This window comes from Pecten maximus, chromosome 9 (assembly GCF_902652985.1).
Source record: "Pecten maximus chromosome 9, xPecMax1.1, whole genome shotgun sequence".
Taxonomy (NCBI): Eukaryota; Metazoa; Mollusca; class Bivalvia; order Pectinida; family Pectinidae; genus Pecten; species Pecten maximus.
The window spans coordinates 32858829-32881813 of record NC_047023.1 but is presented as its reverse complement, the minus strand read 5'-3'; the positions used below and the strand labels follow the sequence as shown (position 1 = coordinate 32881813).

Genomic DNA, 22985 nt, shown 5'->3' with positions numbered 1-22985 from the left:
AAGATTTGTTATGTAGAGTTCGGGAGTGTAGAGGAACCCTACCTAAGATTTGTGTGGTAGAGTTCGGGAGTGTAGAGGAATCCCTACCTAAGATTTGTGTGGTAGAGTTCGGGAGTGTAGAGGAACCCTACCTAAGATTTGTGTGGTAGAGTTCGGGAGTGTAGAGGAATCCTACCTAAGATTTGTGTGGTAGAGTTCGGGAGTGTAGAGGAATCCCTACCTAAGATTTGTTGTGTAGAGTTCGGGAGTGTAGAGGAACCCTACCTAAGATTTGTGTGGTAGAGTTCGGGAGTGTAGAGGAACCCTACCTAAGATTGTGTGGTAGAGTTCGGGAGTGTAGAGGAACCCTACCTAAGATTTGTTATGTAGAGTTCGGGAGTGTAGAGGAACCCTACCTAAGATTTGTTGGGTAGAGTTCGGGAGTGTAGAGGAATCCTACCTAAGATTTGTTATGTAGAGTTCGGGAGTGTAGAGGAACCCTACCTAAGATTTGTGTGGTAGAGTTCGGGAGTGTAGAGGAACCCTACCTAAGATTTGTTGGGTAGAGTTCGGGAGTGTAGAGGAACCCTACCTAAGATTTGTGTGGTAGAGTTCGGGAGTGTAGAGGAACCCTACCTAAGATTTGTTATGTAGAGTTCGGGAGTGTAGAGGAACCCTACCTAAGATTTGTGTGGTAGAGTTCGGGAGTGTAGAGGAACCCTACCTAAGATTTGTTGGGTAGAGTTCGGGAGTGTAGAGGAATCCTACCTAAGATTTGTTATGTAGAGTTCGGGAGTGTAGAGGAACCCTACCTAAGATTTGTTATGTAGAGTTCGGGAGTGTAGAGGAACCCTACCTAAGATTTGTGTGGTAGGGTTCGGGAGTGTAGAGGAATCCTACCTAAGATTTGTGTGGTAGAGTTCGGGAGTGTAGAGGAATCCTACCTAAGATTTGTGTGGTAGAGTTCGGGAGTGTAGAGGAATCCTACCTAAGATTTGTGTGGTAGAGTTCGGGAGTGTAGAGGAACCTTACCTAAGATTTGTTGGGTAGAGTTCGGGAGTGTAGAGGAACCCTACCTAAGATTTGTTGGGTAGAGTTCGGGAGTGTAGAGGGACCCTACCTAAGATTTGTTGGTAGAGTTCGGGAGTGTAGAGGAACCCTACCTAAGATTTGTGTGGTAGAGTTCGGGAGTGTAGAGGAATCCTACCTAAGATTTGTTGGGTAGAGTTCGGGAGTGTAGAGGAACCCTACCTAAGATTTGTTGGGTAGAGTTCGGGAGTGTAGAGGAACCCTACCTAAGATTTGTGTGGTAGAGTTCGGGAGTGTAGAGGAACCCTACCTAAGATTTGTTATGTAGAGTTCGGGAGTGTAATCTACCTATTGTAGAGTTCGGAGTGTAGAGGAACCCTACCTAAGATTTGTGTGGTAGAGTTCGGGAGTGTAGAGGAATCCTACCTAAGATTTGTTGGGTAGAGTTCGGGAGTGTAGAGGAATCCTACCTAAGATTTGTTTGGTAGAGTTCGGGAGTGTAGAGGAATCCTACCTAAGATTTGTTATGGTAGAGTTCGGGAGTGTAGAGGAATCCTACCTAAGATTTGTGTGGTAGAGTTCGGGAGTGTAGAGGAACCCTACCTAAGATTTGTTGTGTAGAGTTCGGGAGTGTAGAGGAATCCTACCTAAGATTTGTGTGGTAGAGTTCGGGAGTGTAGAGGAACCCTACCTAAGATTTGTGTGGTAGAGTTCGGGAGTGTAGAGGAATCCTACCTAAGATTTGTGTGGTAGAGTTCGGGAGTGTAGAGGAATCCTACCTAAGATTTGTGTGGTAGAGTTCGGGAGTGTAGAGGAACCTACCTAAGATTTGTGTGGTAGAGTTCGGGAGTGTAGAGGAATCCTACCTAAGATTTGTGTGGTAGAGTTCGGGAGTGTAGAGGAACCCTACCTAAGATTTGTGTGGTAGAGTTCGGGAGTGTAGAGGAACCCTACCTAAGATTTGTGTGGTAAAGTTCGGGAGTGTAGAGGAACCCTACCTAAGATTTGTTATGTAGAGTTCGGGAGTGTAGAGGAATCCTACCTAAGATTTGTGTGGTAGAGTTCGGGAGTGTAGAGGAACCCTACCTAAGATTTGTGTGGTAGAGTTCGGGAGTGTAGAGGAACCCTACCTAAGATTTGTTGGGTAGAGTTCGGGAGTGTAGAGGAACCCTACCTAAGATTTGTGTGGTAGAGTTCGGGAGTGTAGAGGAATCCTACCTAAGATTTGTTATGTAGAGTTCGGGAGTGTAGAGGAATCCTACCTAAGATTTGTTGGGTAGAGTTCGGGAGTGTAGAGGAACCCTACCTAAGATTTGTTATGTAGAGTTCGGGAGTGTAGAGGAACCCTACCTAAGATTTGTGTGGTAGAGTTCGGGAGTGTAGAGGAATCCTACCTAAGATTTGTGTGGTAGAGTTCGGGAGTGTAGAGGAATCCTACCTAAGATTTGTTTGGTAGAGTTCGGGAGTGTAGAGGAATCCTACCTAAGATTTGTTATGTAGAGTTCGGGAGTGTAGAGGAACCCTACCTAAGATTTGTTGGGTAAAGTTCGGGAGTGTAGAGGAACCCTACATCAGATTTGTTGGGTAAAGTTCGGGAGTGTAGAGGAATCCTACCTAAGATTTGTTATGTAGAGTTCGGGAGTGTAGAGGAATCCTACCTAAGATTTGTTGGGTAAAGTTCGGGAGTGTAGAGGAACCCTACATCAGATTTGTTGGGTAAAGTTCGGGAGTGTAGAGGAATCCTACCTAAGATTTGTTATGTAGAGTTCGGGAGTGTAGAGGAACCCTACCTAAGATTTGTTGGGTAGAGTTCGGGAGTGTAGAGGAATCCTACCTAAGATTTGTTATGTAGAGTTCGGGAGTGTAGAGGAACCCTACCTAAGATTTGTTGGGTAGAGTTCGGGAGTGTAGAGGAACCCTACCTAAGATTTGTGTGGTAGAGTTCGGGAGTGTAGAGGAACCCTACCTAAGATTTGTTATGTAGAATTCGGGAGTGTAGAGGAACCCTACCTAAGATTTGTTGGGTAGAGTTCGGGAGTGTAGAGGAATCCTACCTAAGATTTGTTATGTAGAGTTCGGGAGTGTAGAGGAACCCTACCTAAGATTTGTGTGGTAGAGTTCGGGAGTGTAGAGGAACCCTACCTAAGATTTGTTGGGTAGAGTTCGGGAGTGTAGAGGAACCCTACCTAAGATTTGTGTGGTAGAGTTCGGGAGTGTAGAGGAACCCTACCTAAGATTTGTTATGTAGAGTTCGGGAGTGTAGAGGAACCCTACCTAAGATTTGTGTGGTAAAGTTCGGGAGTGTAGAGGAACCCTACCTAAGATTTGTTGGGTAGAGTTCGGGAGTGTAGAGGAATCCTACCTAAGATTTGTTATGTAGAGTTCGGGAGTGTAGAGGAACCCTACCTAAGATTTGTTATGTAGAGTTCGGGAGTGTAGAGGAACCCTACCTAAGATTTGTGTGGTAGAGTTCGGGAGTGTAGAGGAATCCTACCTAAGATTTGTGTGGTAGAGTTCGGGAGTGTAGAGGAACCCTACCTAAGATTTGTGTGGTAGAGTTCGGGAGTGTAGAGGAACCCTACCTAAGATTTGTGTGGTAGAGTTCGGGAGTGTAGAGGAATCCTACCTAAGATTTGTGTGGTAGAGTTCGGGAGTGTAGAGGAACCCTACCTAAGATTTGTTGGGTAGAGTTCGGGAGTGTAGAGGAACCCTACCTAAGATTTGTTGGGTAGAGTTCGGGAGTGTAGAGGAATCCTACCTAAGATTTGTGTGGTAGAGTTCGGGAGTGTAGAGGAATCCTACCTAAGATTTGTGTGGTAGAGTTCGGGAGTGTAGAGGAACCCTACCTAAGATTTGTTGGGTAGAGTTCGGGAGTGTAGAGGAACCCTACCTAAGATTTGTTATGTAGAGTTCGGGAGTGTAGAGGAATCCTACCTAAGATTTGTTATGTAGAGTTCGGGAGTGTAGAGGAATCCTACCTAAGATTTGTTATGTAGAGTTCGGGAGTGTAGAGGAACCCTACCTAAGATTTGTTGGGTAGAGTTCGGGAGTGTAGAGGAACCCTACCTAAGATTTGTGTGGTAGAGTTCGGGAGTGTAGAGGAACCCTACCTAAGATTTGTTATGGTAGAGTTCGGGAGTGTAGAGGAACCCTACCTAAGATTTGTGTGGTAGAGTTCGGGAGTGTAGAGGAATCCTACCTAAGATTTGTTGGGTAGAGTTCGGGAGTGTAGAGGAATCCTACCTAAGATTTGTTATGGTAGAGTTCGGGAGTGTAGAGGAATCCTACCTAAGATTTGTGTGGTAGAGTTCGGGAGTGTAGAGGAACCCTACCTAAGATTTGTTGGGTAGAGTTCGGGAGTGTAGAGGAATAACAGGGCAAAGGAGGCGGCTATCCCAAGTTTTCCCACGTAGTTCAACATGGTTGACAGGATTGACAGGGGGGTATTCACATCATCTCCTGAAATAGAATATGAAAAAACGTCATTTAATATCTAATTGTGATCACGTTCAAAGAAAAAAAATCAATTATCTACATACTTCCAGAACAATGATTAGGTTTAACGGATAAAAACGCATAAACATTTTTTCGAAAAATGTTCTGAAATAATTGTGTTCATTCATACGGATAATGCTAAATGCCATCAGGATGGCATCTCTCTTTATAAGCAACTGGTTTGTTGAGTGACGTGATTTGTGTTGAGTGAGCTGAGCGTGATTCGTGTTGAGTATGTGTGTTTTGTGTTGAATGAGCGTGTTTTGTGTTGAATGAACGTGTTTTGCTTCGGGGCGCATGTTTTGTGCTGAGTGACGTGATTTGTATTGAGCGAGCTTGTTTTATGCTGAGTGACGTGATTTGTGTTGAGTGAGCTGAGCGTGATTTGTGTTGAGTATGTGTGTTTTGTGTTGAATGAGCGTGTTTTGTGTTGAATGGACGTGTTTTGCTTCGGGGCGCATGTTTTGTGCTGAGTGACGTGATTTGTATTGAGCGAGCTTGTTTTATGCTGAGTGACGTGATTTGTGTTGAGTGAGCTGAGCGTGATTTGTGTTGAGTATGTGTGTTTTGTGTTGAACGAGCGTGTTTTGTGTTGAATGAGCTTGTTTTGTGTTGCGTGAGCGTGTTTTTGAGCGTGTTTTGTGTTGAGTGAGCGTGTTTTGTGTTGAGTGAGCGTGTTTTGTGTTGAGTTATCGTGTTTTGTGTTTATTTTAGTGTGTTTGAGTGACGTGATTTGTGTTGAGTGAACTGAGCGTGATTTGTGTTGAGTATGTGTGTTTTGTGTTGAATGAGCGTGTTTTGTGTTGAGTGAGCGTGTTTTGTGTTGAGTTATCGTGTTTTGTGTTTATTTTAGTGTGTTTGAGTGACGTGATTTGTGTTGAGTGAACTGAGCGTGATTTGTGTTGAGTATGTGTGTTTTGTGTTGAATGAGCGTGTTTTGTGTTGAGTGAGCGTGTTTTGTGTTGAGTGAGCGTGTTTTGTGTTGAATGAGCTTGTTTTGTGTTGCGTGAACGTGTTTTTGAGCGTGTTTTGTGTTGAGTGAGTGTGTTTTGTGTCAAATGAGCTTGTTTTGAGTCGAGTGAGCGTATTTTGTATTGAGTGAGCGTGTTTTGTGTTTTTTAGTGTGTTTGAGTGACGTGATTTGTGTTGAGTGAGCTGAGCGTGATTTGTGTTGAGTATGTGTGTTTTGTGTTGAATGAGCGTGTTTTGTGTTGAGTGAGCGTGTTTTGTGTTGAGTGAGCGTGTTTTGTGTTGAATGAGCTTGTTTTGTGTTGCGTGAACGTGTTTTTGAGCGTGTTTTGTGTTGAGTTAGCGTGTTTTGTGTTGAGTTAGCGTGATTTGAGTCGAGTGAGCGTTTTTTAGTGTGTTTTGTGTTAGATGAGCTTATTTTGAGTCGAGTGAGCGTATTTTGTATTGAGTGAGCGTGTTTTTGTTAGCGTGTTTTGTGTTTTTTAGTGTGTTTGTGTTGAGCGAACGTGTTTTGTGTTGAGCGAGTGTGTTTTGTGTTGAATGAGCTTGAGTCAAGTGAGCGTATTTTGTATTGAGTGAGCGTGTTTTTTTAGCGTGTTTTGTGTTGAGTTAGTATGATTTGTATTAGTTGTGGTGACAGCGATGTTTCTCTATATGGGGAAGTGTTTAGTGAGGTTATGAGAAGTTAACACACACAATCCTTGTCCATTACCTGCCACCTCCAGTAGGACAACAGATAGTATCAAGGCCACCCCCGTCACGGCATGGAACAAAATACTGCATCTCTTCCTGCCTATTCTGTGGTAAAGACGGGAATGCTTGTAGACATGGGAATAGAAGTTCAAGTATCAGCCGATATTTCCTAATCCGCCAGTCGTAACATCTCGGTCTATTCCGTCAAGTGACGACAGGTCGGCCGAGATATCACGACTGAGCGACCCATCTTATTCCTTGTATTAAACCCGACACCGCCAAAAATTTGATATGGTGATTTATGTGATGTAATAACTAGAATATTGAGCGAGTGAAATGATAGTAAGCTACATGTATATATATAGATATTGTATATTTAGAGCTTTATCAGCTGAATCAGATCTGCCATGACAACCTACCTATTGACAAGCAGAGCGTACAGGAAGCCGCCCGGAAGCTCCACTAACCCATTTAGGAAAAAGTTGAGATGACGATTTCCGGTTAGAGATGCTGACGTCAGATATAAACCAAAATACGTCAAACTATTCGTACACCTAATGAATTGGAAACAATGCACATGATGAGGGAATCAATCGTCATTTTCAATATTTCGTCACATCACTATTTGGGGGGATTTCAAGCGATCCCTGAAACGATTTCTCGGGGCTTGTGTATCAATGCGAATATTTTGACGTCGCGTTGCTGTGGAAACTACATGAGCTATACCAGTATATTGGAGTTTATTTTGAGAATGAGATCGCGATGCGCGAACTTTCCATCAGAGGGAGACCTGCAGGCTGATGCTAGTCTATATGGCTTTCGTGTATTCTTAGATGTTGTACGGATTTTAAATAATTTCATCCGAGTATTTGTCTATGCCATAAACTTCTTGTTGGCCTGGTCAATTTTCCTCAAAAATGAAAATAAATGAAAGCAGTGTTGATAATAGCCATTGATAAATCTGACCGTTGCAAAGTTGCCGTATGTACTTTCATATAGAAAATCCAAATCGAAACACAAATTAATTTTACCACAAAATCACCTCGTTTCTTTTGCTCCCAAACCTTATATCAGAATCAATGAAACTAATTTATTTACTCCGAAAAAAATTATTCTTGGCAATATTCATGGATAATAAATAAAAACATGCAATCTCTACCCCTCTATCGGTCGGAGGGCTCTGGTAACTCACTCGCCCTTCGCCTACGTGATGGCGACTGGGGTTCGATTCCCCAATCGCACGTGAAAAGGTACAGGGTCACCTGCCTGACCAGGTGGGTTTCAATCCGGGCCAAAAGGAGTGACCAATATAAGTTGATATAACCTTCTCAGTCACAACTGTTGTCTAGCTATATATATATATATGTATACGCTGTAACACTTACCATGTGAACCACAGTATGAGGGAATGTTTCAGTAGAAGTTTGTGCCGGATTAATTCTATAAAGGTAGGCTTGTCCACACTATCGGACAATCTCGTCTCGATAGTGTAGGTATCATCCTGAGTGTCCTCGGAACTGTCCGGAACCGGTGACACCCCATTGACAGGCTGAAGTCCTTGCGGTCGACTGTTACAAGACACGCGATTGGTCGGTTCGTGATCGTCGGAAAGTAGTTGCGTCACGTCCGCTAAATCTGATTGGCTGACTTTGTTGATTCTGGCTACCCTCTGTATTACTTTCAAAGCTTCGTCTTTTCGTTTGTTAGCAATCAGCCATCTTAAAGATTCGTCAATGATCCTAAAAAAAAAAAAATATTTAAGAACTTTTAGACATTATAACTATTTTCATAAGGTCAAAAGAATATTCTTTGATAAGTCTGGTGGCTCCATTGGCCGTACCGCCCGATTTCTCAATTTGAGAGCGTGACCTTTCCTGGATTGGACCTAAATTTTCTTGTATGTCGTCAACGAAGAAAAATGCGTGTTATTTTATTACAATTTGTCAATGTTCGCCCTCTCCAGGAAAACAAATTCCAACTCTTTAGAATTCTGGGCCCACTTGACAACGGATGGTGTATACATCATATGTGATTAAAATAAAAATAAAATCCGACTTGTTTTATCTTACAACCCTGTGGAAATTTCGGATAATCAGATTAAATTTACTATTGCGGATAGGGTTAAGATACGCTGAGCTGATGAACTGGCTAAGTCTGAACTACGTTATCGTATTAGTAAAGTGATCTGGTAGATAACCAGATTTATGTCACTCAGTCGGACACACTTTCGCGTGTAACAAAAGGTCAGGATACAACCAGAAACGACACACATGATTACCATCGGTATAGTTAGATTATTATTGTGAATATGTATACGATATATATCTCGACATGTATTCTTAAATATTGGTAAAGGTTTATATAGAAAAGTAACACGACTTCTCCCATTAATTGTCTCAAAAACTCGTGTTTCTTGATATGTAAAGGGTATAAGTCTCGTACTGCCTGTCTATTACATGTAAATGTTGGACAGTATTCGGCGCTATGCGCCTCAGACTGTAATTACTTTTTTTTTTTTTACATGATAGATAGCTTGAGGCTTTTATCTTAAAGTTAAATATGTTAATATTGGACAGTTTCAATAGATGGTGAGTTTGTACAATAAAGCACGACTGCTATAGATAGTCATACAATTAACACTGGTGCATCCTGCAGCGTTCTATGCATGATTTTTTTCGCAAGTGCATGCATAGGTATGTCGAATAAGTCCGAGTAGAATTTGGTCTCATTTGTATAGGGTCGTCCAACAGTCACCGATTTCCTGACACAATCCATGTACAGTGCAAATTGAGTACCAGTATCCAGTTTTGAAAAGGAATCAATTAAAATGATATAGGTGAATTATCAAGTGTTTACTGCATATTTCTGGGATTTTTACTGTTAATCAAAATCTTACCATTAGCTTCAAGTTGCTGGTAGACATACATTCACACTTAGCCAACATTGTGTGTATAGTAGTTGAGAGTCTAACAAAATTTAGATATAGTATTTCATATCAAGATTTCACTTCTGCGTCTTAGACAATATCATAAGAATTTAAGATTTTATTTCAAGATTTTATTTGAACACTCAGGCACATGAAAATGTGTTACAAGAGGAACATAATACATTTTTAGTTTATTTTATTAAGCATGAGAGGATGGACAGAAAACAAACTATCACAACTATGTTATTCTAGATGACAGAAAACCACAAATGTTAGCTACATTACAAATACATGTAACAATAACAATGATATTGTCAAATATTACACACATACTGTTTATACATGTATTGATTATCGTATAAATAATTTACGTACAATAGCATACTATTATATTATATTGTGTTTCATAAAGTATCAAAGTACAATGTAGAAGAGAAAGTTTTTTTCAAGAAAAATTGAAAATCCATTTAGGACTCGTTTATTATATATTGACAATAGATCTTTCATTTTAATTTCATTTGGATTTGAGAGGTAATAATTTGGATTATACTTTCTTTGCAAAGTGGCAGTAGACGCGTTTTTTTTACACAAGAAAACAGATAATGATAATCATCCCCAACATCTAAACACAAATCACATATTCTTTCTTCTTTTGGGATTCGTTGCCACCTACCAGTTTCAATTGGAAATTTTAAATTACATGTATGTATCTTAATGATAGGTAATCTATTATTTTTAGATAATACAATCAAATATCCTGTATTACATACACTGTATGTACATGTTTACCTTATTACATACACTGTATGTACATGCTGACCTGTATTACATGTACTTATAATAAGTATGACTGTATCCAAATGTAAATTAGGTTATAATTAAAAGTATCCTGCAACTGCCACCGCATTGTCGGAATACACCCACCATGTATGTTTTTGCTGTATACGTCAGTGACGGAAAACAGCTGTATTTTGGAATCTTAGCACGTGCGTCAATTCGACTGACCTACTTCGAAGTGAAACACTGTTTCAAAAGCGAACATATTTCTAATATTTTTGACACCGTTTCACTTCAAAATGATTATTTTTGATGGCTGTTGCAGGATAAATAGAATACATGGTCAGTGTCTTTAAATATAAGCTGTATTTTTGGCTCGGGACAGAAAGTCACCACTTTTGTCTTTCTTTACCCTCGCCAAAATACAGCTTACACGTATATTTTAAGACACTGACCATGTATTCTCTATATACATATATACACGGCAAGATATATATGTACGAATAAGTATAGTTGGGGAGGAGGCAGGGATCTCTGGGAGGGGATTATTGCGTAATATTCGAGCTGTGTCAGACCCTTTTTGGGAAAGATATGTGGCCCTAAAAAGGACCATTTAGCTGTAGAGTTGGGATATCCACACATCACTACTCTATGGAGTCCGTGGACGTATCTGAGGCCACGCTGTCGTCAGCTATGATTTCCACGGTCTCTCCGAACAGGTCGCGCCGAAGGTTCGCCACCATCTTGGCCTTGTTGTGTGCGTAGTCGTAGTACACATTGCGCATGCCCTCGACAACAGCCAGCTTCAGACGCAGATTGTATCGGAAGGCGCGGTTCGAGTTTTGCCTTGCCTTGTCGTATCTGACTTGAAGTTGGTCAAGACGCTGGTTCAGAAGGACAATCTGTTCACAAGAGCGACGAAACCGGCGTTCTGCTCCCAATAGTGAGGTTCTTCTCTGCGTGTTCCTGTCCAGGATAGCTCTGCGGTCTGGATTGGCACGTGTGTTCATGTTGGCTGTTTTGGATATAATGATGTAAACTTTGTATCTAGTCCCGCTTATAAAAGGATTTACTATTGATGACACCCGGTGCCATCTGGCATAACAATATTATCAAACCGCTCATATCTCCAAGGCTTGTAGTAGTGACATGTGTCTACTCACGGGAACGAGAAGATGATAAGTAATTTACCTGTTCAACAGGTGAAACTTGCTGAGCAACACGCTTGTCTTAATCACCAATTAATCACTCAAAGCGGCGGCGTGGACAGTAATTAGGGCACTGACCCTCTAATTAGACCGCGCTACGCCCCGAGTCCAGGTTGTTTATGTAAACAATACCAGCTCCTAAACAATAGGCATTGGGCCACAACTCTTTGTTGTCTGGCGAGGAAAATATGGCATTTATCAATTATTTGTTCACACAGCTCCAATTATAATGCATATATGTCATAGACCTAAATTTAATACTCGAATGATGATTGGATTCTTGATTTCACTCCCCTTGGTTATTGGATTAATTTATAATATCAAAATTAGCTCTCTTTTAAACAAGCCACACACAGAGACTAAAGGAAGTGGCTCATTCTCTTCGTAACACATGGCTTAGAGTACATAATCTAAATATTAATTTGTCCAACTCAATAATTATGTTCTTATAATTATCAATTTTTATATAGGATTAATGTTTTTACTATTAACATTTTATTAAATGTTTGTTTATTGTTGTTTTTGATATACCTGGTTTACAGAAGGGTGTACTAAGGAAAGGAAAACTAAAACATCATATATATCCCCTACGTTATTTGATTGAAACACTATGTTATTTGATCGAAACACTCGGGAATGAGAGCGGGTGAGGGTGCCAGGAATAGCGATGGGTGTCTTATAGATCCAATACACTGTAACAATAAAACAATGTATTAGGAATATGATATTTAGTGCGTTATATAAGCAAAAATAAGCTTAAATATGATATATTTATATTTAGAAAATGTCTATTTTTGGCAGTCCATACGCCAGGCTCGACCTTCTTGTGTAATTAGATCTAAAACAATACCAGTCTATTTATTTGTGTTTTTATGACATTATTACGATTGCTATCGTGTGATATAGGGAACTATGTAAATGATGTACTATACATAGTATATATATGTATGTGGGTGTATACATGTATGTAAATGATGTGCTATAGTAGATATACATGTATAAAAATGAAATTGGTGTAAGTTACTGTGTTAGAATGTTAGAAATAGATATCATAGAAGAATTTTGTTTAATTTTAGAAGTGGTTCTCTGCTATTAGCTGTTTGAACGGGTAGATACGTCATGCCTAATATACCTTTACATGAAAGGAAATGTAAGTATTGTACATCAAGCTGTGTTAAGGATGAAGCTCACTTTTTCATTGACTGCGATTTTTATTCTGATATCAGACTTAAAATTTTCGATAAGGCAGAAGCGATATCTCAAAAGTTTAAGCTGATATTTCATATGAAAGAAGATAATTTACAAAAAGATAAGTTGCCAAATCATTGTTTTATATGCATGAGCAAAGACAGAACCTTTTATCAAATGTTTATTAAATTGAAGAAAATTTCACATGTACAGTAATAGTGTATCACAAGCCAAATATGGCTTGGTATTGATGTATCTTAATGTTTTAATGAAACTATGCAGGTATTTTATGTATAATGTATCAATACGTTACACTTTAATAAACAAATCTGAATATGTAAATATATATGTAAATGCAATAATGATATAAGCCGGAGCAAAGACATATACATCTATATAACGGAATTACAGTTTATTGTGTTATTGTAAGTCCATGTTGGGGATTTGATCACGACAGATAGCATATCGAGGTTATGTATTGTCCGTGATACGGTGATCTCACGTGCAGTACGTGTTTTAGAGAGAGAGATCTTTATTAGCACTCAGGCACACTATTGTGTGCGACAAGAGGTCAGCAAAAATTACAACATCATAATACAATATATAATATTCTATACAGAGTAGTGAAACATACATTGAGACAAAGTTTGTAGTGTACACTGCATGAAACGTTCGTTCAATACAGGATGGTATATTTATCCTTACAGTAGTACTTATTATATAACATTATGTTTTAAAACATATAATTTCAATATTTTTACAATACTGTATACACTATATAAATTTTAGAATTTGATGTTGGAAATTCACATATTATTTTTTTAGATGTTTTTCTAGTAATTGGATGAACATAGATAGATTTGATAATACTCTAATATTGCATAATGATAATAATCCTTTCATTTTATGAATAGATGGGTTACATGTATAATAACTAGGTATATACTTTCTACGAATTTGATTTACATATATACTAGAACATAAAAATAAATAATGGTACTCGCATCCAACCCCAGTAAAACATAGCGGACAAATCCTATTTTGACGAGACGTTCCGGTCCATCGCCCTGTCTCTACCGGAAGAAATATATTACTAGTTCTGAATTTACATACTGTTATTCTATCTTTTTGTTTAAGCATGGTTAAATATTTTTCAATCTGGAACTGATTTTTAAATACTGCATATGTTTTACCACGGGAAGATTTGTCAATATCAGTATACCACTGTTGTATAAATTGATCGTGCAGGATAGTTTTTAACCGTAATTTGAGGTAATTTTTATTCATAGTGCAGCTATTTTGATGTAACCAAACGTAACTTAGCCCTGTACTATTAAGTATATCCTTTATATAAGAAATCCATTTGAAACCAGAAAAATCATTTACATGTAAATTCAGTATAAGCTTGTACATTAAACTTGATAATTTATTTTCACCTGTAATTAATTTATACCAGAACATTATCATTCTAGACTTAATTTCAACATTTAGGGGATATCTACCCGTTTCACCATATACCATTATATTTTCTGTGGAACTACGAACATTTAAAACTTTTTTACAGAATTGTACATGCAACTTCTCACACACCTTAGCATTTTCAAACCCCCAAATCTCAGACGAGTATAAAAGTATGGGGGAGATTAAAGCATCAAACAATTTCAACTGATGGACGATTGTTTGTGATGTCACTGCCTTAGGCGACACGGAATATATCATGGCTTTACAGATTATTGTATAATTTTTGAAGACGTCATGAAATAAACATCGCACTCGTTCATAATGTCACTGGTCATGTAATAAATATTGGTTGTCTATTTACCAGCTGTTTAACACGGTTTTTTTATCAGGAAAAAGAAAGAAATAACAAGTAAAAATAACTTAAATTAAAATATGACATATTTGTTTACATTGTATAAGATCTATACATTGTATTAATATAATTTTGACTCTTAGCCCTATGGGACGAAATAATGAAGATCTTAAAGATGGCCTAAACTGTTCAGCTCGCTTACATCACATGTACAGCTTTCTATTTCTTGAGAGTACGTATATCGCTGGTGTCACGTCGGTCGTGTAGGCGTTAGGTGACACGTGTCAGCTCTAGAGCAGACATATGTCACTGTGTCAGAGATCTTATAACAGTGGAGAGTATATTCGAGTTACCTCCCTTTAACTTGTATTATTCTGTCAATCACTAAATACATGCGGTATCATAATAACAGTTATGCATATGTCAGATGTATATTTCATCAATCATTTATAGATACATCAACATATGCATAAAATACTTCTCTTACACACACACGTACATGTTATTCGAGTTACCTCCCTTTAGCTTGTATTATTCATGTTAACCCAGACGTGTTTTTATTATTAAGGTACATGTCCACACTTCTGACATAAAATCTCCGTCCAGGTTTATTTTACCTGTAAACCCAGGGTTTCTAAGAAAGCGACTACGGTAATCACACCTGGCCGTATATGCCCAGGGCAGAGACAACACTCTCGGTGAATCCTATTGTACCAAACAGGTTTTGCTGGTGAGGTACCTTGTTATGTAAGATTCCATTGAAAATGTATACTGTACCCGAAATGGATCCCTGGTTACCTTGTACTTTTACAATCCAAGGACATACTATCTGTGTATTTCACCTATACATTTCCCAATATTAGCAAATCCAATGGCAAATTTATTTCCTTTCAAAAAAACACAGGATCTACGATCAAATGAATTGAAAAAATACCTGACATTGTTTTGTTTTCTCTGTCATAATTGAGGAGATATTGACGATTGATGATGGGATCATTATGCTGTATCTAATTATAACCAGAATCACTGTATATTTAAATGATACTATAGGACAGAATTCCAGGAACATATGAACTATTAACCCTTGTACAGTAACCTCCTTAATTCACATCAGTTTTACCGGTCGGGTGTGTTACAGGGGATATCAGAGATGAGGGACCCCGTACGATACTGGCCTCTGTCATTCTCGAACTAGATTGTCAACCAGCAGCTGAAAGTACTATATACCCATGAACCAAATCAAGTTATGTGATTGGTTTCGATGTATTTTCCCTCGGAGAATCTGACCAATCAGAAACGCTTTTTATGTACTCTCTGGTTTGTTTGGCAAGATTGCGAATCAAACCAATCTGGCCACATGCTATATCGCTTTTTTTTGACGAGGAAGAGTTTCATTCAATTAGAAGCATTTTAATTGGTCGATAAAATCATAAAAAGGCAGTCTTTCCACGAGTCAAACGAAAAGAAGACTCAGTTGAGACCTATGATGATCTGTGATTTCATTCCATTAATCCGCGATAGCAGACAATACATACATTTAGCAACAAAACTTTCTGTCTGCGAGGTCATTAGAACTTAAACTAGATATCTTCCCTCCGTTCGAGAGGAAATTACTTTGAACTTTTCGACTTCTTATACAAAATGTATTCGTTGTTCTAGTCAACTTTCTCTCTCGATATCTATCATATGTTACGACTGTTTTGATTGGATAAGTTGAAGAGACAGAACTGTTGGTATCATACGGATAAGAATTATGCATTATTTACAATGTATGTGTATGAATTAACATGAAATCCATTGACCGAAAATAAATTAGTCGAATGTGTAACAAAATAACCACTTACCAATACGATGCAAGAGCGTGGACCGATACCAGAGCTGTCGCAAGTTGGATGTACCGCCACGAGAGATTCCGCATGAAGTACCCTATGCCAGCCAAGATGACGACAAACGCAGTCCATGCGAATTGTCCGATAGCACCTACTATGCCTCTGTATTGTTGGGGTACGATTTCCAGTGTAATGATTGACATTGCCAGACCCATCCCCTGTAAACAACAGAATAATGAATGACCCATCCCCTGTAAACAACAGAATAATGAATGACCAATTCCCTGTAAACAACAGAATAATGAATTACCAATTCCCTGTAAACAACAGTGTAAAGAATAACCCAATCCCTGTAAACAACAGTATAATGAATGACCCATTCCCTGTAAACAACAGTATAATGAATGACCCATTCCCTGTAAACGAATGGATCTAGTTGGCGGAGCTCAGAATGACATTGTGTCTAACATGTACATATATCAACGTTTTGTTTCCTTTGACTTATTCAACTAAAAATCCATGCTTTGAATTCACTAGGACATCACCTAGTTGTAACAGAAACCACATGGTCCATTCCCGACACAATTTATCTGAGTGTTTTACTCCTTACTCGGATTTTAACAGTATGTATTAATTCTTATTGGCCCCTTTCAAGTCTAAACAAAAACAGTCACGGCCAAGAGTTTGTTAATTGTCAAAATGTAGATGTCTCATGACAAGGTGTACCACATTTCAACCCAAACCTGCAATACATTGACATTGCTTTACACTTGCCATTTAGTTTAGCGTTCACTTAGGAAAAGGTCAATACCGGTTTTTGCATCTTGGTCGAGACATGCGCCTCTCCGCTTGACGTTTAGCTTCAGAAGCTGAATGCCAGACTGGTTTGACGGCAGTAAAACAAGGAGATGGTCATAATCAGAGAGTCTAAAGCTGGTAGAAGTATGTTATGCTAGAAACGCACAAAACAAGAAATTGTCTAATTGTTGTTGTTTTTTTTGCTGGCTGGATTTATTGCTTAGGTGAACAGCCAGGTTGATAAATATTGAGGTTGAATATCTTTGAAGTGACTGGTGGCTTCGTCAATGAGCATGGTACGAAAGGCTCTCAAAGCAATTGAGGTAAAACGTCAAGCCTAATCACACAATGAGGACAGTACATGAATGGTAGACGTAAAGTACTTGGTGTAGGTTTCGGACCACATCGTAAGATTTTAAGTCATTTTAGTCCGACACTCTACCGGCTAAATAATCGCACCTATACCCCTAACAGTAGTACAAAAGTATGGACTTTCCTAAATAATCCTTGCTACCTCCCCGGTACCTTCCTAGTGGCACCCCTGAGGTAGGGGGTACCGACGATGTCACGGGTAGAGGGGGGGGGGGGGGGGGGGGGGGTGTCTTGATGACGTATTTAGGTTTCCCCCATCGATTGCATCACTTTAACAAATAAATAGTCCGGACTGAACCAGTATTCTATAAATTAACAGAGGAAGCCTATATAGGTACAACAATTTATATTCTTCACTTCCAAAGCGTCGATGTAGGATGGTTGCTGCTGCTGTTGTTGTTGTTACTGCTGCTGATTCTTATGTTATTTTAAAGAATACCGGTTCAGTCCGGATTGTTTTTCTGTCAATGTGATGTAATCGATGGGAAAAACCTAAATAGTTCATCAATGAGAACCCCTCTTTAATCGTGATATCATGGCCCCCAACCGCCCCCGTTGAAAGGGGTGAAAAAAGGGCAATGCACGAGATGACCCTCTACCCATGACATCATCGGTACCCCCCTCCCCCTACCTCGGACAGGACGGTTGTGACGTCAAACCATTTTCAATCATTTGCCTTTCACGGTATCTTTTTGATATTTGTATTTGCGATGCATGTGTGCTCTAAGCTGTAAAGGTTCATTTTCCATATCAAATATTAGATGTACCTGTTGCAAGGCGCCAATGACGAACCGCATGATGGCGAAAACGACAAATGTGGGGACGAACGTGAGAGAGACACTCATAACAAACAGTAGTAAGTGGGTGCTCACGAACACTGGCTTCCGACCGTACCGATCAGCAAGGGAGGTAAACAGAGTAGCCCCGACGATCTGACCAGCCATGACGAGGGTCTGGCCAAGTTCTCCAACCCCCGACTGGTCACACACAAGGTTCCACTAAAAAGAGAAATGAGACAATATGTATTGTTATTCAGTATTCGTTACCCAATAAAATGTCTATTCAACGTCAAAGTTGTACATCAAATGAAAATCACATTTTTATATTGGTAATAAGGTCATAATTGATAACACACAAACGCTTCATATTATTTTTGAGTATTGTTAAAATCAATTGTTAATTACTACAATCGACCTCACTACGAGGTTTCCGTGAGTTTAATATCGTCATATGGGTAAGTTTTACAAGACAAGGGATTGATTCACATTATTTGTATATTGATAAATAGCAATCAGAAACCCATTTGACAACGTTAGGTATCATATAGCCATCCTGGCATAGTTACCTCGGAAATGATGGTCGTTCCTTCATTTTTATCGAATGAGTACCCCTCCTTACAAGAGAGAATGGACGTTGATGTAGTGTTAGTTGTGTTCGTTAGAACAGAGATATCGCACTTCCCGTAAGTAATCTCGTATCCGGTACCGTTTTCTTCCGCGCGAGGGAGACCGTACTTCGACAGAGGCTCGTGTAGTGGACTGCACTGGAAATCTGGGACATGGCCTGTAAAATAAAAGAGAACAATAACATTTTTTTGGAATAGAATTTAATAATTAGTCAAATTTGTTCAAGCACAATGAACTTAACACAGAGACGATAAGTCATGAGTAACTTATACTAAACACAAATACCGCGAAGTGTTACTTTATTATACTAAACACAGATACCGCGAAGTGTTACTTTATTATGCTAAACACAGATACCGCGAAGTGTTACTTTATTATACTAAACACAGATGCCGCGAAGTGTTACTTTATTATACTAAACACAGATACCCTGAAGTGTTACTTTATTATACTAAACACAGATACAGCGAAGTGTTACTTTATTATACTAAACACAACTACCGCGAAGTGTTACTTTATTATACTAAACACAGATGCCGCGAAGTGTTACTTTATTATACTAAACACAGATACCCTGAAATGTTACTTTATTATACTAAACACAGATACAGCGAAGTGTTACTTTATTATACTAAACACAAATACCGCGAAGTGTTACTTTATTATACTAAACACAGATGCCGCGAAGTGTTACTTTATTATACTAAACACAGATACCCTGAAGTGTTACTTTATTATACTAAACACAGATACAGCGAAGTGTTACTTTATTATACTAAACACAACTACCGCGAAGTGTTACTTTATTATACTAAACACAGATGCCGCGAAGTGTTACTTTATTATACTAAACACAGATACCCTGAAATGTTACTTTATTATACTAAACACAGATACAGCGAAGTGTTACTTTATTATACTAAACACAAATACCGCGAAGTGTTACTTTATTATACTAAACACAGATGCCGCGAAGTGTTACTTTATTATACTAAACACAGATACCCTGAAGTGTTACTTTATTATACTAAACACAGATACAGCGAAGTGTTACTTTATTATATTAAACACAAATACCGCGAAGTGTTACTTTATTATACTTAACACAGATACAGCGAAGTGTTACTTTATTATACTAAACACAGATACAGCGAAGTGTTACTTTATTATACTAAACACAAATACCGCGAAGTGTTACTTTTATTATACTAAACACAGATACCGCGAAGTGTTACTTTATTATACTAAACACAGATACAGCGAAGCGTTACTTTATTATACTTAACATAAATACAACAATGCGTAATATAATTTAATTTTACATAAATACAGTGAAGCATACCTTAAGGATTATACTTAACACAAATACTACGAGACATAACCTAATTGTAAATAACATAAATACACTGAAGCGTAACTTTATTGTTCTGAACATAAATACACTGAAGCGTAACTTTACTGTACTGAACATAAATAAAACGAGGCGTAACTTTATTAAATCTAATTAAAATCGTGATGGTCATTCTCACTACGTTACATGAACATCTAACGTCATCGCATAAGGGGTCACGTCAGGATGACCTTTAGGTTTAAGCAATCAAATTACTACTGTACCGAAATGGTTAGCTTCAGATGCATGATGTGACGAATGGGTGAGATCGATGGCATCGAAAAATTGACAATTCGACCTGACAGTGAAATATTGATAACAAAGGTCACAGAACGTGACCCCTTATGCGATGTCTTTAGATATTCATGTAACGTAGTGAGAATGACCATCTAGATAGGACTTAATTGTACTTAACATAAATACAACAATGCGTAATTTAATTGTACTCAACACAAATAAAGTGAACCGTAAACAACATGAGTCAATTGTACTTAACACCAGTACAGTGAACCATGGCTAAATTGAACTAAATACAAGAAAAGGAACCATAATTATATCAAATTACGTAGATATAACACAGTAAACCGAGTCTACATTAAGTTATGCAGACCATTAACCACTTCTTCATCATAGACAATTTTACACGGTCTACATAACGTATTACCAAAGTAATGCATTTTCATAATTCTCGTTTTTCTTACCATATATAACATAATTCAAATCCACACAGGCGAACTGGAAGCTGGTCACCAAGAGGTATATTATAATGATTTTTTCGTATTTACCGAAAGGTCCAAGACTATCCCACACAGAATCAACAGCAACGTTTTCGTTCATGTTTACGCTACAAAATGATTTTGTGAATTGGACCTGTTAACGTGGGTCGAGAATAACTAGTATACAGATTACCATAAAATAACAAAGGGATGTAAGTGTTAATGTGGAGATACTGTAAATCGGAGGGAATTTAACAAAAACAGCCAAACGGCTGCTGGCAATACTAAATTATGTCAGAAGCCTCGTCACGCTTTAGTACGAAGTAGCACTGTTTAGATTTGTAAGCAAAGGAACAGGCTTGAGATATTTGTATAAACATTTACATGTGGTCAATGACAAAGGGATGACTCGCGGGTTAAATGGCCACTTATTTACATAAGGAAATGTAGAAACTTACCATACAAAACAAAGTTTAGAACTACAGCACTGATCTGAAACATGGCGATAAATACGAAGTATGTGATCTGACATATTTGGTAGGTACCGACAGGACTTAATCTGTTCCATAGTTGGTCCACTTGTACAGCAGCGTCCATATTGGATTCAGATATCATACAAAGTACAGAACAGTCTTGAAACGCAATAAATCCCCTGTAAACTCTGAGTTCTGTAGCAAACGTTTTCTCCACAAAATATCGTGATCTTACATACACTTTTTATATATAAGCATGCACATGAATGAATTATATCATAAGAGTTACAGTTGGCCGTGTTTTCAATATTTATATACATTTGAACCTTAATTTACATAAAAAAAGAAGTGTAACCGTGTTTCTGTTGCGTTTACGGTTGTATAAATGCAAGGCAATACATACAAATTCTTTGTAGAGAGATAATGCACCATGCCTTATGAAACTTTTTTTTCTTTCGAGTTTGTAAGTTTGTTTGTGATTTGACTCTTTTGTATATATCACAACCAGTTTAGTATTGTATACGTGACGTTCACTATTCTGTCATCCTTATCAGGCATCTAGACAATATGTATCTCTCTTTTAGGAGAATGACCTCTCGTACATCTATGATTAAACATATCTTAACCAAATCAACCTGTACACTACGTATGTAGAGTGGCATGTACCACAAATACATAGATTGTGGAGTGACATGTACCACAAATACATAGATTGTTGTGTGGCATGTACCACAAATACATAGATTGTTGTGTGGCATGTACCACAAATACATAGATTGTTGAGTGGCTTGTAACACAAATACATAGATTGTTGTGTGGCATGTACCACAAATGCATAGACTGAGGGTGGCCTGTACCACAAATACATAGATTGTTGAGTGACATGTACCACAAATACATAGATTGTTGAGTGGCTTGTAACACAAATACATAGATTGGGGGCAGCATGTACCACAAATACATAGATTGTTGTGTGGCATGTACCACAAATACATAGATTGTTGTGTGGCATGTACCACAAATACATAGATTGTTGTGTGGCATGTACCACAAATACATAGATTGTTGTGTGGCATGTACCACAAATACATAGATTGTTGTGTGGCATGTACCACAAATACATAGATTGTTGAGTGACATGTACCACAAATACATAGATTGTTGAGTGACATGTACCACAAATACATAGATTGGGGGCGTCATGTACCACAAATACATAGATTGTTGAGTGGCATGTACCACACATACATAGATTGGGGGCAGCATGTACCACAAATACATAGATTGGGGGCGTCATGTACCACAAATACATAGATTGTTGAGTGGCATGTACCACACATACATAGATTGGGGGCGTCATGTACCACAAATACATAGATTGTTGAGTGGCATGTACCACACATACATAGATTGGGGGCGTCATGTACCACAAATACATAGATTGTTGAGTGGCATGTACCACACATACATAGATTGTGGAGTGGCATGTACCACAAATACATAGATTGTGGAGTGGCATGTACCACAAATACATAGATTGTGGAGTGGCATGTACCACAAATACATAGATTGGGGGCGGCATGTACCACAAATACATAGATTGTGGAGTGGCATGTACCACAAATACATAGATTGTGGAGTGGCATGTACCACAAATACATAGATTGTGGAGTGGCATGTACCACAAATACATAGATTGGGGGCGGCATGTACCACAAATACATAGATTGGGGGCGGCATGTACCACAAATACATAGATTGGGGGCGGCATGTACCACAAATACATAGATTGGGGGCGGCATGTACCACAAATACATAGATTGGGGGCGGCATGTACCACAAATACATAGATTGGGGGCGGCATGTACCACAAATACATAGATTGTGGAGTGACATGTACCACAAATACATAGATTGTTGAGTG

At 38.5% G+C, this 22985-nt stretch overlaps 1 protein-coding gene across 2 annotated transcripts in view; it reads right to left on the bottom strand.

Annotated features, from left to right (window-relative positions):
- Nucleotides 1–22985, bottom strand: part of LOC117335106 (solute carrier family 22 member 3-like) — a 38447-nt gene that overhangs the window by 7343 nt on the left and 8119 nt on the right. The window contains exons 1-8 of one of the 2 annotated variants that reach the window (XM_033895029.1): nt 20574–20709; nt 18422–18639; nt 17844–18074; nt 15922–16124; nt 7551–7904; nt 6585–6719; nt 6185–6270; nt 4341–4467 (exon numbers count right to left, since the gene is read on the bottom strand). In XM_033895029.1, the coding sequence (XP_033750920.1) occupies nt 4341–4467; nt 6185–6270; nt 6585–6719; nt 7551–7904; nt 15922–16124; nt 17844–18074; nt 18422–18639; nt 20574–20709 (1490 nt within the window). Of the gene's footprint in view, nt 1–4340; nt 4468–6184; nt 6271–6584; nt 6720–7550; nt 7905–15921; nt 16125–17843; nt 18075–18421; nt 18640–20573; nt 20710–22985 lie in introns of those variants that run through there. The other variant, XM_033895027.1, reaches the window with a different exon arrangement.